The sequence below is a fragment of the Strix uralensis genome, chromosome 9, assembly GCF_047716275.1.
Source record: "Strix uralensis isolate ZFMK-TIS-50842 chromosome 9, bStrUra1, whole genome shotgun sequence".
Taxonomy (NCBI): Eukaryota; Metazoa; Chordata; class Aves; order Strigiformes; family Strigidae; genus Strix; species Strix uralensis.
In genome coordinates, this window is record NC_133980.1 from 21,637,426 (window position 1) to 21,664,170 (window position 26,745).

Here is a 26,745-nt window from a genome sequence, read left to right on the forward strand (position 1 = left end):
TTTTTGTGTTTCACTCATCTGGGAGAGTGAAATACTATTTCTGTTTATACCTGATTATTTCAGATACCCCAGGTGGTTCTACTTTTTTCAGTCCCCTGTGCTTGACCTAGTAAAGGCTGCTGCAGCAGATTGCAGTTTAGTTTTGATGATAATTTGTATGATTTTTTTTTTAATTACATGAAAACATTTCTTGTTTGCAGCTAGCTAGGGTTTCAAGCGCAGGGTTCCAGTTGAATTTTTAATTTAATGCACACAATTATATACATTTGAATATGGCACTCTTCTATATGCAAATTAGATATCCAGACTGTCAGACTGGCTACAAGACCGACAAACCTGTTATCTAATCTCTCGCAGCGCTGATTGCCTTCAGGTCCCACAGATGTTGCAGGCATTCAGCACCTTAGAGCATAGTTTATAGAGTTATCATTTATCGTTAGTCTTATGGTATATTGGACAATATTAATATTGTATATTTTGATAGTACCGGACTATGTAAATATTTTGAATTCTGTTTCCTAGTAGATGCACGTGAAAAATAGTTCTGCATAGTCTAAATCTACAAATTTTAGCTGTAGTCCAGAAGACTTCAGTATTAACAGTGAGACATACATTCAATTTTGCAGTGACAGTTACAAGCAAAATTGTCAAGTCCACGGTGGAGCTCCGCTGAAAATCTGGTCCAGTGTTTTTTGTTCTTTACACATACAGTTGACAGCATCCCTTTTAAATTATGATTCAAAAATTCAAACTATCACTTTGCCTAGTGAAAAGAAGACTAATAGAGAACAGGGGCTATTACAGAGTCTTGGGAGAAAGCTGCGAGAGAATGCTGTCATACGCTATACGAAAAGAGAAGGTTGAGAACAGCAGCAGGGACGGTGTTTTTGTGCTATGAATGCCTAGCAAAGAGAGTATTTCTTGACTGATTTTGGCATGTGTAAGGATTAGTGGATGCATATATGCATGAATAAGAGAGTGGGATCCATCTACCGTGTGAAAATTCTACCATTTTATGCTTTAATATGCAAACTGAAATCTGATTGAATATGCAAATAGGAATTGATTTTGTTTATTATCCATGAGTAGCAGTTCTTCACATCAGGAAATTTGTATTTTTGCCAACATTTCCAATTTTGAAACATGCCCAGTCTATCAAATGCTTCAGAGGGCTGGAGAAAACTGTACTGGTACAAATGAAAATTAACTCCAAGATGCCGACATTCTCTGGTTCTTCATAGGACTTTGTGTATTCTGCTGCATAGAAGATCTAAATAGAAATGTGTGGTCTAAACCTACAGATCTCAACTGAGATAAATAGTCCTCACATATGCAAATAATCCCATTGATTTCAGTGAAACTGCTTGCTTGAGTAAAGGTTTGTAAAGTTGGACCCTTGGGTTTTACAAGTAGTGATCTGTTTAATCATTGTAAATGTGTGTCTGGGGTGCATTAAAATTCTTGTGCCACTCTTTTTTTTCCACTATATTTCATTATAAAGAAATCATGTCATGATAGAGCACTGCCACAGGCTTGGTTCTGATCTTGTACCTTTCTTAGACTAATGTAAAGCTACCTTGGTTTCTTTGCAGCAATTTATAAATTCAGATTAGAGCCAAGCTCCTCCTTTAAACATGCTCTTTCTCTCCTTTGCTAATAAAAATGAAACTACCAACACTGAAAATCTGTAAATGACTTTATTGGTTTTTCTACCTGCTTGTGTTTTCCAACATTTGATAGAAAAAATATGTTGTTAATGTGGTTCTTTGGTTCTTTAGTTCTTTAGATATGAGCAATGCTTTTGGGTCATATTGTGGGGGATTTGCTGGAACTGTTTGCAAGAGATAGATCTTTGAGTTAAATTCAGTAGGAATGATAAGTATTCAAGGGACCAGAAAATCCTTCCTCTTAACAGCAGTCTCAAATTGACCTTCCAAATATGCAACCGTATAATCTGAAGAAAATATACAGAAATTTTAGAACACAGTTTTTGATGTCAGAATCAGAAATCCGAATATTTGTGTGTGTGCTTGCATTGGTGCCAGCCCCTATACAAGGTATGCATTTGGAGACAGACAGAAAGCAATGGGAAATCAGTTACTGGTATATTCAGCACAAAATTGAAGAAATGTGTTGCAATGACATAAAAGGTGAAGTTGAAAGGCACAGGTGGTTTTCTGTTTGCTTTTGCCATTTTACTCCTGGAGATAATGAAATGAGGCAGTTTACCTCCCCCCTTTGTTTAGAAACTCTTTTCAGTTTCCAATACTGTAGAAAAATGTTTAAATGAAAATAAGCTTTTGCCCTTCAAAGTAGGATCAAAAAGCATTTGACAAAGTATTTTTCCTGCTTCCTTTGAAAAGGTCCTGTTTTTTATAGCTTTTGTTTTTTTTTTTTTTAAAGAGAGAAGCTAAATTTCAGGCTTTGAACCAAATAAAAATTTATATCTCCTAGTGTGAAATACTTCAATGTTGTGACATTTTAAGAATTTTGAATGGTGAATTCAGCTCGCTATTCTACATGTTTAGTATATTTTTTCTGAGTTTTTTGAGATAGGAACCACCACTCTTTTCCCATATAATATTAAAAAGAAATTAAAAAAAGCAGAGGATGGAACACTGAGCTGTTGAAACTTAGAGCCACCGCCCTTAGCACAATGAATACTGGGAAATGCTGATATTAAGGGTCTCTCTACCAGCAGTGGTGACTTTTGTGGCTTTCTGTTTTCAATCAAATGAAATCAGCACTTTGTCCATCTTTTAAAAATGTGAAATTACATGTGGAAGAGATGCAAACCAGCAATTCTCATGCAATGCTGCTAGGAGAAGCTAATTTCAATGAGAAACTCTACCAGGCAGTTGACTGAATAGCTCAAAAATCTCTGGGCTCTATTTTTTTCCTGCTAAGGCTAATGCTGTGAAGCTGTTCAAAATTAAATCTCTCAGTAAAGACCTTGTTCACAGCAAGCGGGAAGCTTTTGGGTTTTTTTGAAGAGGCACGGAACAGTTTATATTTTTATTAAAGATAACAGCCGAGCTGTTTAGGTCTCCAGCCTGACAGGCAGGTTCACTGCTAAGTTCGTCTGTGTGAATGTCCGAGGGGGCAGCACTGAAGGACAAGGTTTTGCACGGATGCTAAAGGCGTACTAAGGCAGGGGAGCGGTGAGGTGGGGGGGGGGAAAGCCTACACGAGCTCTAAATGAGATTTAAAATCCAAACTCATTATGCTGCTTGCTTTGCTCCCTTCTTTTTGTTTGCATTTTATGAGGGATGGGTGTCCTTCTTGCTCCTTTGCTTGTTGGAGTTACACCGGTTGATATTTCTGAATAAACAGACTGCCTGGTGATTTGTTACCTTGTTAGGTTACCTTGGGCTCAGTGTTTCCTTAAGTGGACCGGCACAGCTAGATGGAGGCAGGATGTGCCAATTAGGATGAAAATACAGTATAAATAAATAAACTTACTCTTTCTCCCATTGATCAGACTGGATGTTTTGAAGCTGCCTGTGCTCTGTATCAAGAACTGATCTTTCCTATGAATATCTCAGGCTCTCTGTCCCATTTTTTCCTCTTTCTGTTCTCGGTCCTCTCCCCAGCTCCTTTGTCTTTGCGATCCCCCATACCTTGCCTGTCTAGCTGTCTGTTCGCCTGTCTCAAAGCTGCTTCATCTCAGAGGCAGAGCAGTGTGGCTGGCGGTGCTGCAGTCCTTCCCCCCCTCTTTTGTATGCTCCCCCGGTCCCTCACCGTCACTCAGAGCCCTGCGGTTGTTTGGTATCCATTTCCAGGCAGGAACTAAAATGGGTCACGGTGCCATCAGCACTTGAGCACCGCCGAGAAGACCCGCGTGATTCGAGTATTCTTCTGAGACAGGCTGCACTTGTGGTGACCAAAATGTGATGAACCCGAAATACTGACATTCAGTGCAGGGAAGGAAAGTGTCGACTGTTACTCAGTTTTCTTTAGCCTTTCGGTTTGTTTGTTGTTTATGTTCTTAATTCCATTACTAAAAGGAAAACAGAATCCGAAAGATCCTGATCCTTTGAAGATGATTGTGTTTTAAGTTAGAAATGGCAGGGGGGAAAGAAGTGGGAGTTATTTGCTTCCAGATGACTCAAAAGTTCTACTGGCCTTTTTGGTAGGGGAATATATATTCCCATTTTGCATTTCGGTGGGTTTTCTTTGAAAGCCCATGTTTCCTTTCAAATGCTGATTAGCATTCCTCACATGTTGTACAGAACAGCACAGAAAATGCATATAAGGTCTTAGATTCTGCCAGTGTGGTTTAGCCTGTGCAGAGTTAAATTTGCAGTCAGTAAAAATTCATGGATGTGCATTGCCCTTGGTCAGTGTGCACTCCTCATACCGACAAAGTAATAGTTGCTCAGGCAGATCAAAAGCAACACATGCCAAGGCCAGGAAACCTAAGGTTTTTAGTATTTTCTTTTTAATGTGCTACTTTCCTGGATATTTATAACTTATCTATAAAGAACTGCTCTGTAGTGAAACATCAAAAGACATTGTTAAGTAGATTTCAGTCGCAGAGCTTTCTTTAGGTGACTGCATGAACACCCTTAAACTACTACTGGAAAATAAAATTAACGGATACTCTAACGATTCATCCATCCATCTGATTCTCTAAACTCCATCATGTTCTTTGAGTATAGTCCTGGTTTCAGTATAAGTAACAACCAATAATTTGTTTGTTGAGAGTGAACATAACATTTTTTGATTTTATGTGGTGGAATTTATGTGCATATTGAGAATCTTATCGATAGGGAAGTGGTAAAAAAAGTTAATTTTGCTTTCAAAAATAGCAAGGTCTGTAGTTGTTCAGACTGCTGTAGTATTATGCTCAGCTCTTTCAAAAATTTTCCTTTTTTTTAATGCAATCCTGGTGATGAGCTGTTTATTGTTGTGTTGAAACATAATTTTGAAGGGCTGTATAACCCCAAGGAAGATGTCATTTCCAAATAGCCAGAGAAGGAGCTCTGTGAACTTGGAGACAGGATTCATTGTACAGTTGTGTCACAGTTTCACAGACCCTCTAAAATAGCATAAGCTGGCAAAACAAGTAATTTTCTGTTAGAATCATAGAATCATTCAGGTTGAAAAGACCCTTGGGATCATCGAGTCCAACCATCAGCCCTACTCTACAAAGTTCTCCCCTACACCATATCCCCCAACATCTCGTCTAAACGACCCTTAAACACATCCAGGGATGGTGACTCCACCACCTCCCTGGGCAGCCTATTCCACTGTCTGACCACTCTTTCTGTGAAAAATTTTTTCCTAATGTCCAGTCTGAACCTCCCTTGTTGGAGTTTAAAGCCGTTCCCCCTTGTTCTGTCACTAATCACCCGTGAGAAGAGACCAGCACCAACCTCTCTACAATGTCCTTTCAGGTAGGTGTAGAGAGTGATGAGGTCTCCCCTCAGCCTTCTCTTCCTCAAACTAAACAGTCCCAGCTCCCTCAATCTCTCCTCATAGGATTTGTTCTCCAGGCCCTTCACCAGCTTCGTTGCCCTCCTCTGCAGTCGCTCCAGCACCTCGATATCTCTCTTGTATTGAGGTGCCCAAAACTGGACACAATACTCAAGGTGTGGCCTAACCAGTGCAGAGTACAGGGGGACTATCACCTCCCTACTTCTGCTGGTCTGATTCTGACATCACGCTTCCCTGGTGCCTGTTGAGGATATCAGGAGGCTCATGCAGGTTAGCTCCCCTTTCATGGCTGGTGGGTTTTCAAGTCCAGCTCCCCGCCTGGCTTCCTTGGGTGGTGCAAGGACAGGGTAGTGCTGGTGAGGTTCAGGTCATTGTGGAGGGCAGGATTAAGGTGCTGGGACAAGCTCTTACTGGGTGAGTGTTTTGGACCAGTTGGAAAGCGTTGAGGTTTGCAGCAAGTTGGACGGGCCAGCGAGGAAGCTGTGAAGGTGGCCGAGTTCGTGTCTCTGCCTAAACAGAGGAGCGAGTGGCACTCCAGATGCTGGACACAGCAGTACCTGGCTGTAGCCTTCCCAGACATCCAGGAGTCAATTCAATTTTTTATTTTTATTTTTTTCAAAGTACTTGCTACCAGCATGGTCCCACCCTTTCCAGTTACTTGTTCCCTGCAGCCAAAGGATACAAATAGCCTGTTCCAGGAGTCCTTTTACAGGCACACAAACCCGGGAGGAAACTCGTGCATGTAGCTGGGTGTGTATAAACGGTCACAGCACCCTGGCCACCCAGTTCCCCACAAGCCTGATTTAAAATAATCTCTTGGCAAACGTCTGGATACATGTCAGATGTCCAGAGCATGGGATGTGTGTGTGATACTTCTAGCTGCAGCATTCTTTTTTCTGTAAAATGTTAGGGTAATAGAAAAGGGGAGTTACAAAGGGGTGTTTTTATTTTGCTTTAAAGGTGTTTGCACTAAGGATGATGGATCAGCAGTCTCCTTGTTCCTCAAACAGAGCTGTGTCAAGTGTGAATTCAATAGAGAAAGAGATTCACAACTACTAAGCGGGGACTTGAAAAAGGGGTGATTCGTGAGCGTGACACTCTGAGTGATTTGTTGCAGCAACTTGCAGAATTCCAGGCTAATTGTATGCAACTTTCTCATTTTGAATCTAAACCAGTGTGGTTTCTAAGTCTTCACATTTATCTATTAGAGCAGTACCCCCCCCATACACACATTTTCAAGCAGAAGGGATGGGACAAGTGGTCAGCTCTTGTAGGGTTTCACCTGCTGTAACTGGTGACCTGCCTGGTTCTTCCCTCGCTTTGTTTCTCCGAGGGAGTTGTGTTTTGGCTTTTGCTGTCTGAAGATTTACATGGCAGGAGGTTACCACGAGGACTTCTGAAGCAAACCAAATAATGTATTTTGTGAAACCACAGACCTTTCAAATATAAACGCAGTGGGAGATCCAGAAAGAAGATAAGTGGTCCCAGTGCAAGAAATCTGGGAACTGCATGGAAGCAAACAGTTAGGAATACTTTTGAATGGGCAAATTTCAGTGCTGAGCATGAGATTTCTTAGAACCTTGGAGATGTCATGTGTTGACCACTTCAGATTTCTTCTCCTGCGTGTTTAGTTACGTGTGTAAGATAATGTGTCTGAGAAGGGAGCTTCTCCAAGCTGGCAGCTGCAAGTGGGAGTTTCTTATTAACAACTCTGTGTTCTTGCACAGGCTTTAACTGATGGTCTGTAATAAATGCATCGTTATAAGTATACGTGCTCCCGTCTTAAAAACAAAACCGGGAAAACTATTGTTGGGAGGGATTAAATTATTATTTTAAGGTAACTACAGCTTTCCACAAAGAAATAATAATTAAAATAACAACTGCCTGCTTTCTGGCAAAGCTGTCTGCACCACCCATTTCCATGAATTTGTATTCAAGGTGGGGGATACAAGTCTTGGTCGGAAGGAAAAAAAAAATGCTTTCTAAAGATCCTTAGTAAATAACTAGCTTCAGGGTTCAATGAACAGCTTAGACAAGTTGCATGTCAGATAGAGCCAAGAAGTAATTGCAGCATTCAAATAAAAGTTTGGTCACCTTTTTAAAAACATCTCATGGTTTGCTATGGAAAATGGAGGTTAGTTACATATCCTCCTGGGGAAAAAGGCATTTAATTTCAGGACTGGGTAGCATTGACCGTATTTAAATTATATAAATTTACTTTTAGGAGGCATCAAATCGGATCAAATTCTGGTCTCGGTGATGTTGGTACAGATGAATAGTTACCAAACTGACAGAGATGAAGATATGGTTCTACAGCTTTTATTTGCTCTGGACTATTTAACTGCATGTTGCCTTTTGCAGGCACTGCACTGACATTTCACATTTGTGAAGCTTGCCATCCAGTCTGAGTGCTTCCCTTAAACAATTGGCAAGGAAACATTTTCATGTGGAAGATTTTGCCCAAGAATGTTTGTGGCTACCAAATGTTTAGATGGGCTTCTAAATTTTGTAGTTGTTTTTGCAGCTGACTACATTAATTGGAAAGCAGCCAGAGAGACAGCAGAGTCCGGTCTGTAGTTGAGCAACAATAAAAGGCTTCGGAGAATTTTATCAAAGCTTCCATTAACCCCCTGCTGATGTCCTCAAACAGGATTTTTTTGAGAGAGTGGAAACACAAAAGCTAGGCTGCACAACTGCCCCTGTGTGTCCATTCAAAGATTTTAAATCCGCACAGTTACTAATTAAAATGCCATGCAGAGTAGCACAAATAAACATTGCTAGTCGTTGAAGCCCAAAGTTTCTGCACTAGCTCATAGTTTGGAGGGCAGGATGCTGAACTGACCCCATAAGGGTGGGTAAAGCAGCCCCCTTTGGTTCAGATAGTCTGTCTTCGTATGAGGAGTTGCAAAACATGTGTCGAGTCCATCCATATGCATGAAATCATAGTCCCAGAATGCCATCCCAAGGCAGCCTGTTATTTTTTATTTATTTTTTGCATAGCATTGCATTAAACCATGAGGACTAAATAGAGCTGTGGCATGCCTGTTGGATCTTTATAATCATGTTTGCCAGATTTTGGCGGACATCAAAATGCTAAGCACACGAGTGAATACTGCTCCTTTCATTGAGAAATGTCACTTCAGATTTAGCCCCACGTGTGAACTGGTGTGCAGGGAGAGCTTTATTATTATGGCAGGGCTCCAGTGGGCTTCCCCTCCCAAACAAAGCAGGCAAATGCGTAGCCTCTATCTGCATCTGCTTGAAGGATTTCATGGCGTCTTCTTAGATTAAGGTAATCTGCCTTCATTACTAAATTCAAGAACCAGAGTCCCAGAACTCTTAGTAGTGCACTCCGAGAATGGATTCGAGGTCTCTGACAGCTGTGATTTGTAAACTGATAATAACAAAAGTTGATCCTGGTTTTGGATTTATTTTTTTAAATACAGTCTAGAGAGGTGTAGGAAGCTCAAGCATTTGTATTTTATTCCTCTGGTCATTTGTATTTCAAAACATACCTTACGGAAAAGTCCTACGGTTAATTTAAAAGGAAATGATAATTTCTGTTTCAGACTTCTGAACTGTTCCTGCAGAATTAGTATTTTTATCTCTGCTATTGAATTCTATCACCTAGTCTTAAAAAGACAATCGACTGATTCTGATTTTTTATTAAATACTTCCACTGTTCCATAAAATCTCTTTGGTTTTGTATGTATTAAAATCCATTGAAAGTATCCATGGATTATTACAGACAGAAAAACCGTTAAACTGTAATGTGCTTCAGATATAAATGTCTTTCAGTTCCATAGATTACTGAAGACTAAAAGGAAAGCACTGAAGTTTTTAATTATCTTTTTATTATTTTTCATTTTCTATGTGCCATTAAACAGTCCCATTCATAAATAATAGAATAGGACAGTTTTGGCTAAGCAAAATAGGAAGGTATGGTGGGCTGGAAGAGTTGTCTCATATATGAATTGAGTTTTGTGTGGTGTCCATTTATTTTAGCAAACAAATAAAGGCATGATCTCAAGACAGCCCACTACAACGGCTCCCTGGGAAGATTGCGCTTGTCTTGATAACATACTGCGTTCTTTAAATCTGTCCTCTGAATCAGCCTCAATTTATCTTTCTTAGCATAAAAGGGAATGCAGATGGAATGGCTGCAGCCTCCCTTCTAGTTTATCAGGATATCGTGCATGCACATAAATAAGACAGAAAGTGACTGGAATATGTAAGTGCCTGAGTGTTAAATCCTGTGTTTTTCAGGCTCCCTGGGCACTCTGGGACAGGGTGGCCAAGCGGAGTCCTGTAGGACCTGCAGAGATTTCTGGGCTCTCCATTGTACTTCAGATATGATGTGCAGATCCAGCGGTACCTTTCCAAGAGCATTTCAGCCGTTTGCTTTCACTGCTGCCTATGCTGAAGGTTAAAACTGCAATTATGCAAGTATTGCGAAGAACTGATTTGAAGAGAGTGGACTGGGCTCAAAGGGAGACTAGACTTCTTTAGCACTTCTTGCAGATGTGGCATTTTTCTTTAACCAGAGAATATTTTTATTTCTATTTGTTACACCAACAAGCTGCTAACATCCCAGGTTAGAGGGGCTCTGTAACACACAAGTTTCCTAGCTTATTTTCAGTCTGACTGATTCTTAAATGGAAGCTACCAGCTTCATTGGGATCAAATGAGAACATAATCAAATTTTTGGACCTGTTGATGACAAAACTGAATGAAAAACAAACTGAACCTTACAGGGAGGAGAAACATAACAGTGAAAAGTGCTTTGCATGCTGTTGGAAGAAGAAATGATTTTTAAATTGCAGGTTTTGAATGAAGATTATATTTTCCATTGCAGTCCCCATCCTGTGCACTTCTCAGTTCCACCCTGTAGGTACCCTTTGGGGCCCTGGCCTCAGACTGGAGGGGAGACCTGCTGCAGAGACCTTCTCATCAGAAGTTGGGGAGGGCTCTCAGTGTCCTCCAATCTGCTACGAATCTGGGACTGAAAATGAAGGTCCAGGCTCAGAATATAGATATATATGTGATAGCTGATCTAATTTGGCATTATTGTTTTCATGGGCTTTTATTTGCCTAGACTGTAGCTCAGTACTTCTCCAGGAAATAAACATGGCTGATTTCTTTGTACAACTTCAAATCTTCATAACCTCATGAAGCTATTTATTTATTTATTTATTTAGGAAATTGTTCAGACTTTGTAATGGTACTTGCATTGCACAGGAAACTTTACCAATTATCTTTCTGACTGTTTTCCACTGAGGCAGCCACCTTTAATATTTAATTGCTTATTCCATTTGGGGTTTTTCTAATTGACACAATTTTTAAATGAATAATGCACTAGTTTTCAGTATCCGGCATAAAACCAAAATAATGAAACCCTTTTATAAGTTTAATTATGTGCCACCTATGATGTAATAGGTTACTGACATCATGAACTAAGATTTTAATTTTAAGTTTTATGTGTTTCAGGAAGCTTAAGACTCTTCCCCAGTTTGTCCCTCATCACTTTTTTTTTTTTTTCTTAACAGCAAACTTCAAGTAGCTTTGCTTTTTGCAGCAATACTGTGTGCAGAATATAGTTTTCTCTCTCATTGGGTCTATTAATGCTTTTTTAATTTCCTGAAGAAATCTGCCCATTGCGGATGAAGGAAAGGGGGCTTAATTCAGTTCCACTGAAAGGACCTGGTAGAAGAGCTCTGAGTGTGAGAGTTAGGTGTGCTGTGGTCCGATTCTCTATGGCACTTTTCCAAAAGCACAGAGTATCTTTTGCCACTGAAGAAGAGGAACTTTGATGGGGAGTATGGCAGGGTGTCTTGCAGCATCCTGGAAGAACTGAGGATCTCCACGTGCTGTCAGACCAGTGTCCTTCACACAGCACTACTAACGTGAGCCCAGGAAACCTAAACCTTGTTTTAATCTCAGGAGTTTCTCAACAGCCCAGTGACAGAGATCGTATCATGTTGAATCCATCTAACCTTTGTATAGAAGGTTCTTTACTGGTGTTCCATCTGAATGCTCTGGATATCAACTATAATTAAAATTTATAGGTTGTTCAACTGAAATATAATGACGTGAATGCAAACCTTCTGCACTAGCTGCTTCTGTGTGATGGAGCTTAAAGTAAATAAAGGTGAAGTTTCTTAACTTTGGTGGCTTCAAAATGATTTATTACTTGCAAGTGTTAAGACAGGAATTGTGATTTTTACTGTCAGATGAGTCCTGGGTTTTGATTCTTCTGGGTGCCGCAGGCTCAGGAGGGCATGTTTGAGACCCAGGTTGCCGTTGCTGTTGTAGCTGTGTATCACAGTTGAAGTAAAATGTGTATAATTTTATTATCTTTTCTTCCTCCAAGATTCTTGCCATTTCTGACTTTCGGTGATTGATCTGAGAAACCCAAATGGCAAAGTCTGACTCTGCTATTACCGTAGCACTTCAGAAGCCAGGATGAGACAATGTGGCCAAATCTATTCATTAAAATAGTGAATGCTGCTTTAGCAAAATGAGTCATACATTTATTTATTTATTTTGTTTAGAAGATTCTTCAGTATTTCCAAAGCATCTAAGTGGCATATAGGGCAGAGGCTTTTATTTGTCTGGATTTCAGAAAGGCTTTTAAGCATCTTTTTTTACAAAATCTAATAATCTTAATGCTGAAAGTAAGTGACAACGAAAGTTATTTAGCACATATGTGTGTATATATCATCTAGACATCCATGTTTCAAGTAAATAAAAAGTAACTGTGCGAGAACCAAGGAGAACAGCATTAGGAGATGTGTTGCCTTGGGTACCAAATCACACATTTGCCCCCTAGTGGGTTAAGCTTTATGCCAGAACTGTTGGGATAACCACATGCTCAGGTGATAAGTATAAGAAAGGACCAAGGAGCAGAAATGAGGCTTTTTGTTAATAGATATAGAGATGATGCATCAGGTGAGAGCTGTCCTTTGCAATGTGAGTCAAAGGGTTGCCCCTTTGGGATATTAATAGAGCAGGGTCAATATTTTCAGTATTGGTTTATGGATTGTTGATACGCTATTGTAAGTGGTTCAAAAGCTGCACGTAAGAACTGCTTTGCAGGACACAGATACAGTAAGTTATTTTGTTGGTCCTGTACAATTTAAGAACAGCTCTACCCCCCTTGGCTATTGACTCATGAAGTGTCTTAATTTCTCTGACTGTGGGCAGGAGGATGGGAAAACGTGAGGAGGAGTAGCTGGATGGTTCCTTGACTTGAGGAAGGGCTTAGAATGGGTCAGGGGTCTCATTTGGGGGAATCTGATGGGTCTTTGAGGGTAGCTTTGATATTCTTGTGGAAGGGGCTAGAAGAGGAGTGGAAGAGTTTGTTTTGAAAAGGCAGCTCAGCAGATCCTCCTCCTGTGCAGCAATACAAAGGTGAAGGACAGGCTATTTCTGGGAAGGGATTAGCTCTGGTGGCTACCTCGGGCTTCCCGGGAGGAACAGCAGCTTGTTTGGGAGAGGTGGAGTTGCCCTGAGCGGGGGGTGGTTAAGTGGGTCAGATTGCTCCGGACAACTTATTTTGAGCAGCTGGGGAATGCCCCATTTCCAACATTGTTATCTGTTTTAATAACTAGAGGTTATGGTCTCTAATTTCTCATTCTGGGCCTCTCCCTGAGCCACTGTACCACGGGGTGCTATACATTGTGTCCCAGCATCGGTGGTTTCTGGTCCGGCATCTGCGAAGTAAAAGGATAATTACAGTACATGCTTCCCAGAAGTGTTCAACCCAAATTTGGGTCGTGGGATCCTACCTCTAAGCGTGACGGGTCCAGGCCCTAAAGGAGGACTCTGAGAGTTACGGCAATCTTTGTCCAAACTGTGTGGTCCATTTTCTCTGCTTCTCTCAATCTGATGTAATGCAGTGGAGCATCAGTGTTGGCTTCTTTAGGCTACAAAATTTATTGTTGTTTATATTGGGTCAGATTCTAACCTCAACTACAGGGAAGAGTAACTGCAACGTGACCTGCTTTGTGACCAGCGGCTCCAAACCTGCTCAGGTCAGACAGCTGCTGACTAATTCCCCATCTTAACAAATTGCTTATAGCTCTAGAGTTTCTTAGAGCAATTCACAGTGCTAAGTATGTTCACCCTTCTTGTGTTAATCATTCTAGTTTAAGCATTTAGAAATGTTTCAGTGCTGGGTTTTTTAAGTGGTTGTAATGTTCAGGCAGATTTCTATAAATTGCCTTCCAACTGAAAGACTTGTTTTCCTGTTTGTTTTAAACTGGCATTCATACATACAGGAAATACACAGTATTCTGCCATGTTTCTGTTGGCAACTATGAAGTTATCCTTGTCAGAACATGCCAACAGGATTTCTTAGCAAGCTAGCAGAAAGAAAACAAGCAGTTCTCAGACTAAACAGACTCTATGCTTGAGTTGTAATACAGATCTCTTGCTAAATGCAATGTAGATTCTATAGTCCTTTGGTTTAAGGCAATCTTTGGGATTGCAGGTTGCAGATTCAGATCTCTGGAGTTACTCCAGACCTGCATTGCATTAGCTGACATCATTATTTGGCTTTCAGAATTGGAGGGCCAGTACCTGAAAATAACGTATTGCTGTCAAGAGCTGGTCCTCAGAAATTAATAGCCAGAACGAGCTGTCTCCCATGTGTGCAAAATCTTCTTCGTCACCCCTGTCTCATTGCAGTTCCTGATGTAAACCACAAGGAACTGTGGCCAGCCCGTTTGATCTAAATTAGAGCAGTTCTGGTATGCTGAAGTAGTCTGTGCTAAAACTGACCCAGAGCTGGATGTGCACCCAGAAAATACACAGGCTCTTTGTGGATCCTCAGCAGCTACTGCATGTCTCCAAGAACTGAATCTGGAGTAGTGTGGTAAAAATATAGTACTCTAATAATCCTCAACTACTACTATTTGTTGCTGCTAACAGCCTGGGTTTTCCGTCAAGCTTTTGATTTGATGCAAGTCAGAGCCAGCTTTTGTGGTTTGGCAAGATTTGTAGCACAGGTTCTTTTGGGAGAGGCAAAAAATGAAAAGTTTAAAATGGAGGAAATGTTTAAAACGTAATAGTGCTGTGTTAACAGTGTTTAAAATCTCACTTTCTAGCCCCTTTTTGAACACATCATTACAAACATAGCTGGTCGCTAGGTTTGAGAGCTTGTCGCTTGTTTTTCTCAGAGCTCTTTGTCAGTGCCTGGGTTGCGGAGCTTGGAAAGAAAGGGAAGATCACTTGTGCCTGTCATTTTGGGATGAAGGTGTCCTACAAGAGTATCCTGTGGCCAAGCTGGTGGTTTTCCTGGGCAGAGTAATTTCTAGTAACGAGGGAAAGTTTAGTTCAGAAGTATTACAGCTGATTGAAGGGATTGAGAGAAAGAGGCCAAGCTCTGCTGTCACACTGCTTCACATTATGTTGGCCAGGATTTTCAAGTGTGGGTGGATAACCTTGGGCGCTTTACTCTAGTGGTGTAGATTTAAAGTCTTTGCTTTAAATGCTAAAGCTTGAAAATGCTGGCCTGAATCTTGGCGTGTCTCAGTTTCCAAGCTGGGAGGTGTTCCTCACCAGTCGTCATTCCTGGGGGAGGGAGAGGCAGACGGTGGGAAGACAGAGGACTCGGGAATGTCTTGGGAGGCTTCCAGTGGCTTGGTTGAGCAATCAGGCCTCTAGATCCTTGTCCAAGTCCTAACCTGGCCAAATCATCACTAATACAAATGTTTGTTCCACTTATACAGAGGGAATAATGAAAAAAAAAATATGCATGTGGTTAGTTTTTAAAGTGCACATCCAGCATGCAGACTCTTGCTGGTCCCTAGGAGAAAGGCATAGCTGTCATGCTAGCAGTGAAGAACAGGAATGCCAAACTCTAGCTCAGTTATTCGGACGTGCACAGACATCTAATCCGTTTGTGCACATAGGTTCACATGTGCAAAAGCCTTTCATGTGCTTATCCTTATGCACATACATGGTTTATGCATATGCTATGCATATGTTTGGAAATTTGGTCATGCTAAAACGCATTCTCCTTTGTTTGCAAAGCCATTTGCCAGGAGTACTCAGAGCACAGGGATGATGTTACTCAGAAAGAGGAGCATTTCTGCCTGGACAAGAGAGAGGAGTGGGTAAAAGGCCCAAGGGACCAACGGGAAGCAGAACTGAATGCCGACATTTTAGGAAAGAGCAGAACTGCTTTCTTCTTAATTTATTCCGGTACTTGTAACTAAATAGGGCTGGATACTTCTCCCTTTGCTTGATTTTAAGTCAGTGCGACAGCTAGTAGAGTAAGTTGCGCTCTTACATGAATAAAATTTCCAGAATCTGGCCCGAAGAATGTTGTTTTTAGAAATGATTAAAAATGTATTTGATTTTGTGTTGTATATTCTGGGAGGTTTTTTGATAATATAGGTTACAAAATCCCATGTAAAAACCCATAATATTACAAGGTAAATATTCAAAGAGAAAACCTGAAATGTTCCAGGTTCTCTTAAATGTGTTTTGTCCCAATTAAGAGAAGATCTTTTATTGTCTTGTTTTGGTTTCTAAGAGGACTTTTCTTCAGTGTTAGATTTTCAGAAATACTATTTTTCTTTTTTTTTTAAGTAATTAATAATGGAGTAGGCTTTTAGTATCTACCCTGGAAGGTAAAAACCCTTAATCACAGTAACATCATTAGTGCTTTCAAGCATTTAATTTTGATTCTTGACAAAGTGCATAGCCATTGATAAGAACAAATAAGTGTTGTTGTGTACAATTGAGAGAAAAAAGAAAAGCATGAAAACCCCTAAGCTTCAAGTAATTAAATTTAAATATGTTATTTGAATTTAGCTGAGATAATGTACAAACTGTGGGTATATTTTTCAATCAGTGAAAGACCCCTTGAGTAAACATGATCCATTTAAATTCAAATCATGGGGAGTGGAAAGTAAACCCTGCTGTGGTTAAGAAGGCATCTTCACTAAAACACTGGGCATTGTGTATCTTTGATATCTGAGTACTCATGTGTTGTAGTTTTATAAAGGACTGTTTTCACTCATGGATGTCTACATGCCAGAGACTTTATTGCATCTATTTATTTCCTGTTTTTTTCCTCTCTCCCCTCTCCTAATTTGAACCAGTAATGAAACACTGACACTGCTTCTGCCATCGTTTAAAGTGCCTCAAAACTGTTACAATTCAGCACTTATTAGCCGTGGGATATGGCTTTATGGCATTTGGGTGAAGTTTTTGTAGTACATCTGTGCTCTTTCTCTCTCTGTAGGCCACAAGCTCAGAACCACAGTAATAAAACTACTAGTAGGTGTTTAATGGCAGGTTATTGAGGAAGTAGATAAAAGAAAATTGCAACATTCACATCAGTAGGGAGTGGGGTTTTTAAGGGAGAGGAACTGCTGAGCTTTGAACTAGGGAAAGTTACACTTGGTGCTTTTGTTCGAGGGGAACCCTTTTTAGACACCAGAATACCTCATCATTCTTCCCTGTGAAATGGGCTGTTCTGGTAGCATTGGTGCTTGGTATGTACAGGCTGAGCATGTGTGGCAGAAAAACTTGCTGTTGTAAGCAATGATGATTGAGAAACAAGTTTTTGCTTAGTGTTCCTTTCCAAATATCAGGGAGTGGGGAGGAGGAAAGTTCAAAAAGTGAAAGAAAAAGTGATTTCCCACTCTCTTCCAAAACTATTATGTGATCTTATTGCTAACATCTTAATTGTGTACATTATTATTTTTGGTCAAGCTGTCCTCCGTATGTTTTGTGTAGGAATGTGTGTATATAATGAACAGTTAGCCCATGCACGTATAAGAGAAGATTATGTCTTTTATTCTGCTCATGATCAAAGCATCATTTTACAACCTGTTACATGTTTATCTTCACATCATCCCTAAGAGGGCAATTTAGAGGCAAAAGGGAGAAGAACAATGAATATAAATGTTTTGCAGAAGCTCACCCAGAAGATTGTCGCTGCTGCCTGGAATGTCATGATGAGCTGGCAGTGGTGATGTCCTCTTTGTCCTGGCCTCTACTGACCAGACTCTTATGCCCTTTTGGTAATATATGTCCAAGGAGACCCAGACGTGTTGTTCTTCCAGAAACCCTGTCTTTCAACTACTCAGGTCACCTGGTGGATCCTGGAAAACATGGACACAAATAAACTGATTTGTAGGGCTATTTGCAGAAAAAAGAGAGAATTAGTAATGGAGGATTTTGTCCATGCAATGGGATAATTGTGGTACTCCCTATGGTTACTGAGCTCAGTTCCTCAAGGCCCACAGAGTTGCAGATCACCATCCTATTGCATAGACCGTTATAGGTCTGTGCTGTAGAAATGTCAAAGAGCTCCTGGACAGCCTCTTGCAATTCTGGTACTTCATCCTGTAGTTGGACTTCAGCACTCTTAGGATTTCTGTATAGCATATGGAAAGGCAGGATGCACAGTCAAAACAAAAAAGCCTTAGAAACAAATGCTCATCTGCAGAATACAGGACAAAAGAAGAGATTAAACATTAAGTATGATGAATTTACATATAAAGGACAGGAAGGAAAAAATAGGGCCATTCTTACAATTGTAATCTGTCAGAAGTGACAGAGGAATTGATGTACAAGTCCTCTTTGTGTCCTGGAGGCCAGGAACATGTTGTTTATTCCAGTGTGGTGTAGTGCCCAAGATCAGCTGTCTACTTTTGAGAGACATGAGAAAGCACTTGTTAAACTGTATAAAGCTAATAAGCGTCTTTCACAAGAAGATGCAAATAGCCATTTTACAACAGAGGAGAAATGCTTTTTCATACAGCACTTACCAGCCCAGTATTGAAGGACTCACTTAAATTCCAATATAAATGCCTGCAGAAATGAAATGGGAAACCAAGGAGGTTAAAAAGAGGATAAAGGAAAGTGAACTTTCTCTTTACAATTCTTGAGGTCAGACCAGCATAAGTGACATTCTCAGTAAAAAGAATTGCCTGTCTGCCCTGCATGAGCCACCAATTAACTAAGCAAATTTCTCTGGTTGCTTTATCAATAATGTTGCGCACGTGTGTGTTTTAGGGTAACAAATCTGATTTCTGATTTATTAGCTGAGCAGTATTCTTACTGCAAAGGGGAAGAAAAAAAAAGTCTGATTCTCTGTTGAGGAACTGTGAGGTTATTAAGCAGGTTCTCAGTCATGCCACAGATATAACTTGATGGAGCACACCTGGATCCTCCCTGTTGGTTGTGTTTATAGTCTCCTCTGTCATCCAGTATTTGCCTTTGCGTGTGAGAGACAGACAAGGAAAAAGAGAGAAAGGTTCTGCAGGCATTTCTAACAGAGATGCCAAACTGTCAAATAGTAAATCGGGAAGCAGCTCCCTGATGGTTTCACATCAAGAGGAGCACCCTTTTGTGACTGTGCAGCGTCTACTGGTTATTTTCACTTCCATCAGAACTGTCTGATATGGTCAAGTAGGTTTGAGGCTTTCAACATTCAATTTTCCTTTCATTTATTGTGACTTTTATGTATTTGTCTTTCTTGGTAGTTTTCAAGGGTACATGTTTACTCTCTAACATTTTCATGGATCGTCATCCCGAAGTTGAGGGTAGAAAAAGAAACAAAAAAAGTGAGGGGGGGGAAAAAAGAGCAACATGGCTACAGCTTCAGTGGACAAAAGAAGAAATATATTCAATTTAGGAAGACCTCTAATCTCTGGTTATACAGGACAGCTTTGTTAGATAAGATTAAAAATTTCATGAATGTCCCTTTTTATCCCTGGAGACTCCACCATTTATACTAGCTATTGTCAGCATCAAAAGAGCTTGATAACAGCTGGCTAGAGATGTGACCACACAGCAACACAACAGCAAGAAAGGGGCAGCCGGGTTCATAAATCCTCAGAAAACCCGTTCCCCCAGCGCAGCCATGAATCTGCTGCTATCACAGTCAAAGGGAGGATGCATTGTCCTCCAGCCAGTCAAAAACCTGAACTTCAGCATTAGCAGGGGCTCTATTGAAAGTGTAGGGCGCACAATGAGATGTTTTCCATTATCTTCTTCATTGCAGCCCTTATTACTGCACACAGATACAGTTTAAAGGATCTTTGAGTTTAGCTGGTTGCTAGGTAGAGTTTTTCCAAAAATTGTGCAGCCCTTACTCTTGGCAGTGTAATCCTACTTTTTCTAATCATCACATTGATATAGCGCCATATGGGACAGGGTCAGATGATGCCAGTTTGGTACACAATGGACCAATCTCTAATATCTTCTGGCTGGGAAGGCGGTATCAAAGCAAGAATCTGGCCCCTGGGCGCCGAGCTTCCCCATTCTCCAGGGACTGCTCACAGACTCAGGTGAAAGCAGGGCAAGTTTGGAAGCACAAATTGGCTCAGATTCTCGAAATACAAGTTTCCTGGTTTTCATGGGAGGGTCCAAATTCATATGTATTCAGCTTTATTCTGGTCTCACTTAATTCAGTAGCAATATTTTCTCAGCTTTAGAGAAAACCAGATTGGCCCTCAGGAATTTCATAGTTCCTGTAAAGCAAATAGCTAATGAAGTAACATCAGTTAATTTTAGGAGATGGAAGAAGAGAGTCACTGTGGTCCAAAAGAAGAGTACAAGTCTATGCACCGTGCCTAACAAAGGACAAAAATAAGGCAGAATCTTTTAGTACCTTAGCCTCTTATGGAGGTTTGTACCTGGGTGTCATGAACATTGCAGTGGTTGGACAACTCTATTGTTACTTCGAACTCCACCTATCTAATATTGCCCAGAATCCAAGAACAAGCTTTATTACAGAGGACTGAATGCAATTTTGTTAGAGAAAACAGGAAAAATACTTAATGCTTCTAACCTCCCCACCCGCGCAAGAAAAAAACAATTTCTGGAAGTGCTCATGTTGTGACAGCTATGATTAAAAATATATGTTCCTCATTAAAACTAAATTATTGCTTATAATTTTAATTTTCTTCTGGCAGCTCCATCGCCAATTGCTTTGATCCAGGCTAAAGAGATAACAAGGCACAGCGTTGCCTTGGCTTGGCTGGAGCCTGACAGGCCAAATGGAGTCATCCTGGAGTACGAAGTCAAATATTATGAAAAGGTACTGTTCAAAAACGGATGAGCAAGGAGTTTTGTTTGGGTTTGGGAGAGCATTTTACTTCATTCCATTACGGTTTATTTCCAGATAGGATTCCATCATTTGAAACCAAATAGATTCAGTTTAATAAAATCCAATTAAGGATTTAATGCACTTGAATGGTTGCTTGAAAGAATAAGACTCAGGCTGTTTCAGAGGTATGGTAAGAGTTTATTTTGTTATTTTTTCCTACCTAGGAACTGAGCTTTTGTAGCAAGCATATTTATAATGAGAATCAATAATGTTGGGCAGAAGTGAGACATTAGCTTTACTTCATAGACAGAAGTATAATAATGAAGTATGTAACACAGTAATAATAATAAGATCTGTTTGCCGATAGCTTCTGCTTAGAGTGATAGTGTGGGCTGGATGGCTTTTAATAGAGAATAAGGAAAGAAAATGACATTCTTCATACTTCCAAGTTAGAAGGAGATGTTATTCCTACAAATAACTTCTCAAGTATGGAACTATGAAAAGAGCTATTTTCTTTGAAGATGCTCTGCAAAAATGAACAATTACCTGCTCTTCCTTGAGTTTGCTCTCTCACACACACATGCATACTTCTAATTTTTTTTTATAATGATAATCACTTATTTGCTTCCCCAACACATACAGAAAAAGGCATCTGATTTGCCAGGAAGCTAGATTATTACATTCTCTGATGGATTTTCCAGCCAAAAATAGAAGGGTTTTTAAGATTGGACTTTATGGAAGATATTTTCTAAGTCTTTTCTTTCTTAAAATATTTTTATAATTTTTTTTCATGTGGCTTCTGGCTGGTAGGAAGAAAAAGAAAGTGGCAGCATGTGTGAGTAAAATGTTGCTTGTTCATCAAGAGGATCCTATTTGAAGGCTTGGCTATTTTCCAGAGGGTTTTGTTGTGTGATTTTCTTAAATAATCAGTGATATATGAGCATCATACCTACCACCTCATCATCCTTTTTTGGCTTGCTCAGAGCTCCATGCAGCATGCAGTGCTAGGGGTATTGAGCAAGGCTGACAGCAAGAGCCCTTGGGATGTATTTTGAGAATTCCATCATTGTTACTCATCTTCTTTCACCATGACAGTTTTGGCAAGGAAGTGGGGCTCCATGGTTCATGGTGCAGTGAGGCATTTTACTTGATCACCACTGTGTTCTTTTGTTGTTAGGACCAAAATGAGCGCAGCTATCGCATTGTGAAGACAGCTTCCAGGAATACTGACATCAAAGGCTTGAACCCCCTGACTTCATATGTATTTCACGTGCGGGCCAGGACAGCAGCAGGATATGGAGACTTCAGTGGACCATTTGAGTTCACAACTAACACAGGTAATGACATGTCCACTGATTTATTTTTTTTTCCTTGAGTAAGGAGTGCAAATGTAACTGTGTGTTGGGAGTTTCCTGTTGGTTGCTTGAACTGTGGTGTGTCTGTTGTGGGAAAATGTTCTTCCATTGCCATATGACTGTTAGTGATGCCATGAATCTGACCCGAGACATCCATTTGGATATGTTATAATATAAATTCTGGCAATGAAAACACTTCAGTGTGGCATAAGGAGACACGCACCCTATAAACACTTGGAAGTCGTTGATGCTTGAGAGATATATGTACCTATTTTGTTTACTGTAAATGTAGATATTTGCACATGTTTTTGGAATATCTGATTTGCAGGAGAATAGAACCCTGTTATTCCCTTTTGCAAGCTATTGACATAGGTGTCCTACATCAGCTCACATATTTGCACTTTTCCTTAGACAGTCATATAAAGACAGAATGTTCGAATTATGTTGTCAGTGGAGCTTTTCACTTTGCTCAAGGAACCATGCAAATTTAGGCCCCAAAATGTTTGCTTTTCGGTGACAGGAAGGCAATGTGACCAAGCCTATTCTATTTTGGACATACAGGTCTGCTTAAATCAATTTCAAGTCATGCCAGTTAGTGGCAATATCCTTCAGGATGTTAACAGCTGAAAATAATCAATCTAGCAGGAAGAGGGTAGACATTTTAAAATAACTTATTCTCTTTGTGTCAGCTGGGGAGTGATCATCTGTCCCCACTGAGAGAAAAAGGAGGAGGACAGAAGAGTGGAAAGCAATTAGATAGGCAAAAAAATAGCCATTATACCCTCTGAGCAACAATGAAGGGGAGAAGGAGAGGGAGTCCTTGTTCCCAGTGAACTGAAGTTCCCCAAATCATTATCAAACATCATGTCATCAGCTAATTAGGGTCCTGCTGGAAAACTGTGTCAAATGACTGTATAATAAAGGCCTGAAAGTAGATTTGAGTGCTACTCTAGACTGCCTTCACAAGCCAGAAAGCCTCATTGAGTACTACCTAGGTTGATTTTTTGAGGGTGTCTGATACTAATGCTCCCTTTTCTGTTTCCAGTTCCTTCCCCCATCATTGGCGATGGTACCAATCCCACAGTGCTTCTTGTTTCAGTGGCTGGCAGTGTTGTTCTTGTGGTCATTCTCATTGCAGCCTTTGTCATCAGCAGGAGGTAAGAACTTAAGCTTCTCTCTCCCTCTCTCTCTTTCATGAGGGAGCTTTTTGTCTCCTCCAAACAAAACTAAATTCTTTGATTAGCATCATAAACAGTACATTTGCATTACAAGCCTTCTCCCATGTAGCTTTGATCTTCTCAATATTAGTACCAAGCAGCATGTGATGTAATGGCAATAGTTCCAGCTCTATTTGCCCTTCAAATGCAAAGCTGATTCCAATAACTGGCATTGAGAAGCAAGCCAGCTAGAGATTTGTGGTTAGTGTAATTTGAAGTTAAGTTTAATGGGTATGGGTACAGTAGATTTTCTTGGACTGACTCCTGATAGGCAGGGAATAAACAACTGCTCTGTTCTGAACTAAGCCGTCAGACTGCTATGCTTGTGATTTTTGTTAGTCTCTATGAGTCTGCATTAGTCTTTTGGGTTAGACATTCCACTGTGAGTGAATATGACTGTAAAACAGAAGCCACAGTCATTCAGTGTCATATGCAGTAATAGAGCAGACTGGATCGATGGTTATTTCATCAGAGTAGGACCATAATCTTCTACCAAGTACTTGTTCATTCTCCTAAATTCAACCCAGGCATCAGGAACAATCCTGCGAATGGGAGGACAGTGTAGCAGAAACACAGTGTGAGTGTTTCTGTCTTCATCTTTGTGTTCAGTCTCATTTAAAAAGATCAGCATGATTTTGCCTCAGTGTAATTCTGAGATAAAACTGGACGTATCATTACTGCATCTGAAGCCTGGGATCTGAGGGGTGCACGTTTTGTCATTCTTCTGTTGATCAGTTTAATGGCATCAGCCATAAATGTGCACAAATTCCTCTTGATTTGCTCTCTTACTTTAAATTGTCTTAAAGAGCAGTTAAGTCACTATGATTGTAATATCTGGAAAGTAGACAGGCATTGTTATAGCTTTCTGTGGGTGTTCCACTCAAAGCCTCCATGCTGGCAAGAAGAAAGAAGAGCAGAACATATGAAAATGTAATGCGGAGAGACAGGTTTATTAAAAGTCATTGCAACAGAAAATAGCATCACTGAGCTTGATGACTTAATCTCCTCTCCGCTTTTATTGATCACTTTATTATTTAAGGCAGGATTGATAGCAGGATACATTGGATTTCTAATTATGAGTCGCCACCTTGGAGAATTGAGCCTGTCGAGCTGCTTTGAGATGATTCCTTCCCCTCCTCCCCCTATAAAAAAATGTCACTTCCCAAGGCTGATAAACACTGCTTGGTGATTGGCCCTCAATGGATCACTTTTTAGAAAATGAAATGTCAACCCCTTGCCCTCATATTGATTCTCTTTAGTATCGGCCATAAAGCTGTCAAAGGAAAGGCTGCCTGGAGCCAGGTAGCTGACAGACTCGCTGATGCGGGTGCGCACTCAGCCAGGTCTTCTCACCACTCAGACTGCCTGTTCAGTTATCTCTGCCCACAAGTGGTCAGCTTGGACAAAGACAAGACAAAGATCAGGTGTGCAGCAGGGACAAAAGGCTGGTCCAAGCACTGGTGGGAATAGAGATAAAAGTATCCTGGTGTCCATGGGTTCAGAGATGTCCCATAGCTCTGCACTGGTAGGTCTCAGAGAGGCTGTGGAAGGGGAAAGACATAGCAAGATGAATGAAATACTGGGACAGTGAAGCTGCTCTGTGCATACTAATGCTTGGTGCCTTGCTAATTAATAGCCTTCCTCAATACACAGCTCTCCAGTAGCTGGAAGTAGCTCTCAATAAACAGAATCTACTTTAATATTCACTATTACTCTAACAATGTTAACCACTTTACCAATGTCATTTAGAGGTGTGGGCTTTGGGGATATTTCATGATGTTCCTACACCAGCAGACGTTAATAGCAAAATAATTATACTTTGTTCCAAAATGACTTCAGATGAGAAAAAGCTTTTCTGTCCATACAGTCCCCATGAGGAGGCTTTGTAATCTAGCCATAACCTAAAAGTCCTATTTGTACAATCAAAACTGTGCTTTGGCCTGCAGACATGGCCTCTCTGCATCTGTGAGCCAAATGTGGGAACTGGGCATATGCTGTAGGTGCCCACTTTTGAACCCTGGTTTATTACTACTAATTTAGCATTACGTTTTTTCAAGTCATTGCTCAAATCCCAAAATTCATCTTTAGAACAGAATTTGTCAAAGGACTTTGCCTTCAGGCAGCTCGAGCTGTTTGGTTCTGTCCTGCGACCACGGCATTTGTGTTAACATGAGAACTAATCTGCCTAAATGTTAGTGTAAACTTGCTGAGGTTAAGATGAACGTATCCATAGAGCAGAGGCAGCGTGAGTGTTTCTAAACCCTGCCCTACAGGAATGCTGAGTGAAATTATAATATCTCAAATAGAGTTGTAAAGGGTTTGGGAAACTGTAAAACAGAAAGAGCCACTTTCTAAAAGGTGTTGGGTGGAGTAAGATGGCCCTACAGAATCCTCTAGCCACCTGAAAGTTTTGGTCAGAAATCCTTCCAGCTGATAGAGTGATACGCATTTGCCCACCTTTTGCTGATGGTGTTGGATCAGGTGCTCCACCAGCCTGTGCCTGAGCACTGCAGCACCCCCACCCTTCTTTTGTTTGGGGAGGAGGAGGTGGGTGAGGTGGGTGCAGCAGTGTGGCGCCGGGCCCATGCTGTTTCACCTCAGTGCGTGCTAATACCCTCTGTTGTTACCTCCTCTTCATCGCCAGCCCCCACCTGTAGATGTGCCTGTGTCTCAGATCCCCACGGTTTCTGAGAGCTTCTGTGTTCTTTTCCTGAATGCTGGCTATTTAATCACCACTGCCCAAATCCCTGTAATTATGGGGGGTTCAAATCCGCGACAAAGGCTCCGTTCTGCCACTCAGGTGAGCGTGCCCCGTGGTGCAGGGCTCCGGGGCCTGTTCTTGGGGACAATGGCAGGTGGGAGTGGCCAGCCCCCAGCCAAGCAGCAGAGGTCAACAGGTGACACAGGGACAAGTGGAAGTAGGTAGTTAGTTTGGAAGGTATTATTTAAACTTAATAAGCTACAATTATATTGCTTGAACAGTAATCCCTTTGTTTCCCTTTGCTTTTTGCATGTCTTTGGGTTTTAGTGGGGGAAGGTTATTTTTTTATCTGTTGTGAGGGTGCTTGTACTTTTAAAAATAAGATAAAGAGCATTTTTTCATACTTAAAACGCTTTCATGCAAAGCATGTTTGTGTTTCATATTTCCCATCTGTGCCTGAACATTAATGAAATGAATTTGAAGGATTCCTGCTTAAAATGCAGAATATCCCCCCCCCCACCACCTTTTTTGTCTTTCCTCTGAGAGAAGTTGTATAATACCTGAAACCATCTCTGCAATCCCCTTAGCTGACTTGGTCCCATATGGCACTGGGTGAGATTTGTGCTGCCTCTTCCTTCTTACTCAGTTCAATAACTGGGAGCAGAACATAGTCCTTTTGTTTAACTCAGCTCTGTTATACCAGTGCTGTAACTCCTCAGGCAAATAAATGGTTTAAATTGATGTTTGGATCCAGTGTGGTTTTTAATAATGCTCTTCTTGTGATTTGGAGCCATTTGTGTTTAATTGACTTTCATGAAAAAAAGAAGCTCCCAACTGTTTATGGTTGGATGTGTACCTGCTTTTTATGTCTGAACACAAGTCCTGTTGATGTTGTTGGGAGCTGTGAGGCTTGGTTCAAAGATCAGGTAGTCTTCACATGTCAAACAGGATTTTTTTTTC

At 40.7% G+C, this 26,745-nt stretch overlaps 1 protein-coding gene across 2 annotated transcripts in view; it reads left to right on the forward strand.

The window, feature by feature from the left end:
* Positions 1-26,745, forward strand: part of EPHA4 (EPH receptor A4) — a 108,883-nt gene that overhangs the window by 59,495 nt on the left and 22,643 nt on the right. The window contains exons 6-8 of one of the 2 annotated variants that reach the window (XM_074877717.1): positions 20,379-20,503; positions 21,690-21,849; positions 22,913-23,024. In XM_074877717.1, the coding sequence (XP_074733818.1) occupies positions 20,379-20,503; positions 21,690-21,849; positions 22,913-23,024 (397 nt within the window). Of the gene's footprint in view, positions 1-20,378; positions 20,504-20,587; positions 20,693-21,689; positions 21,850-22,912; positions 23,025-26,745 lie in introns of those variants that run through there. The other variant, XM_074877718.1, reaches the window with a different exon arrangement.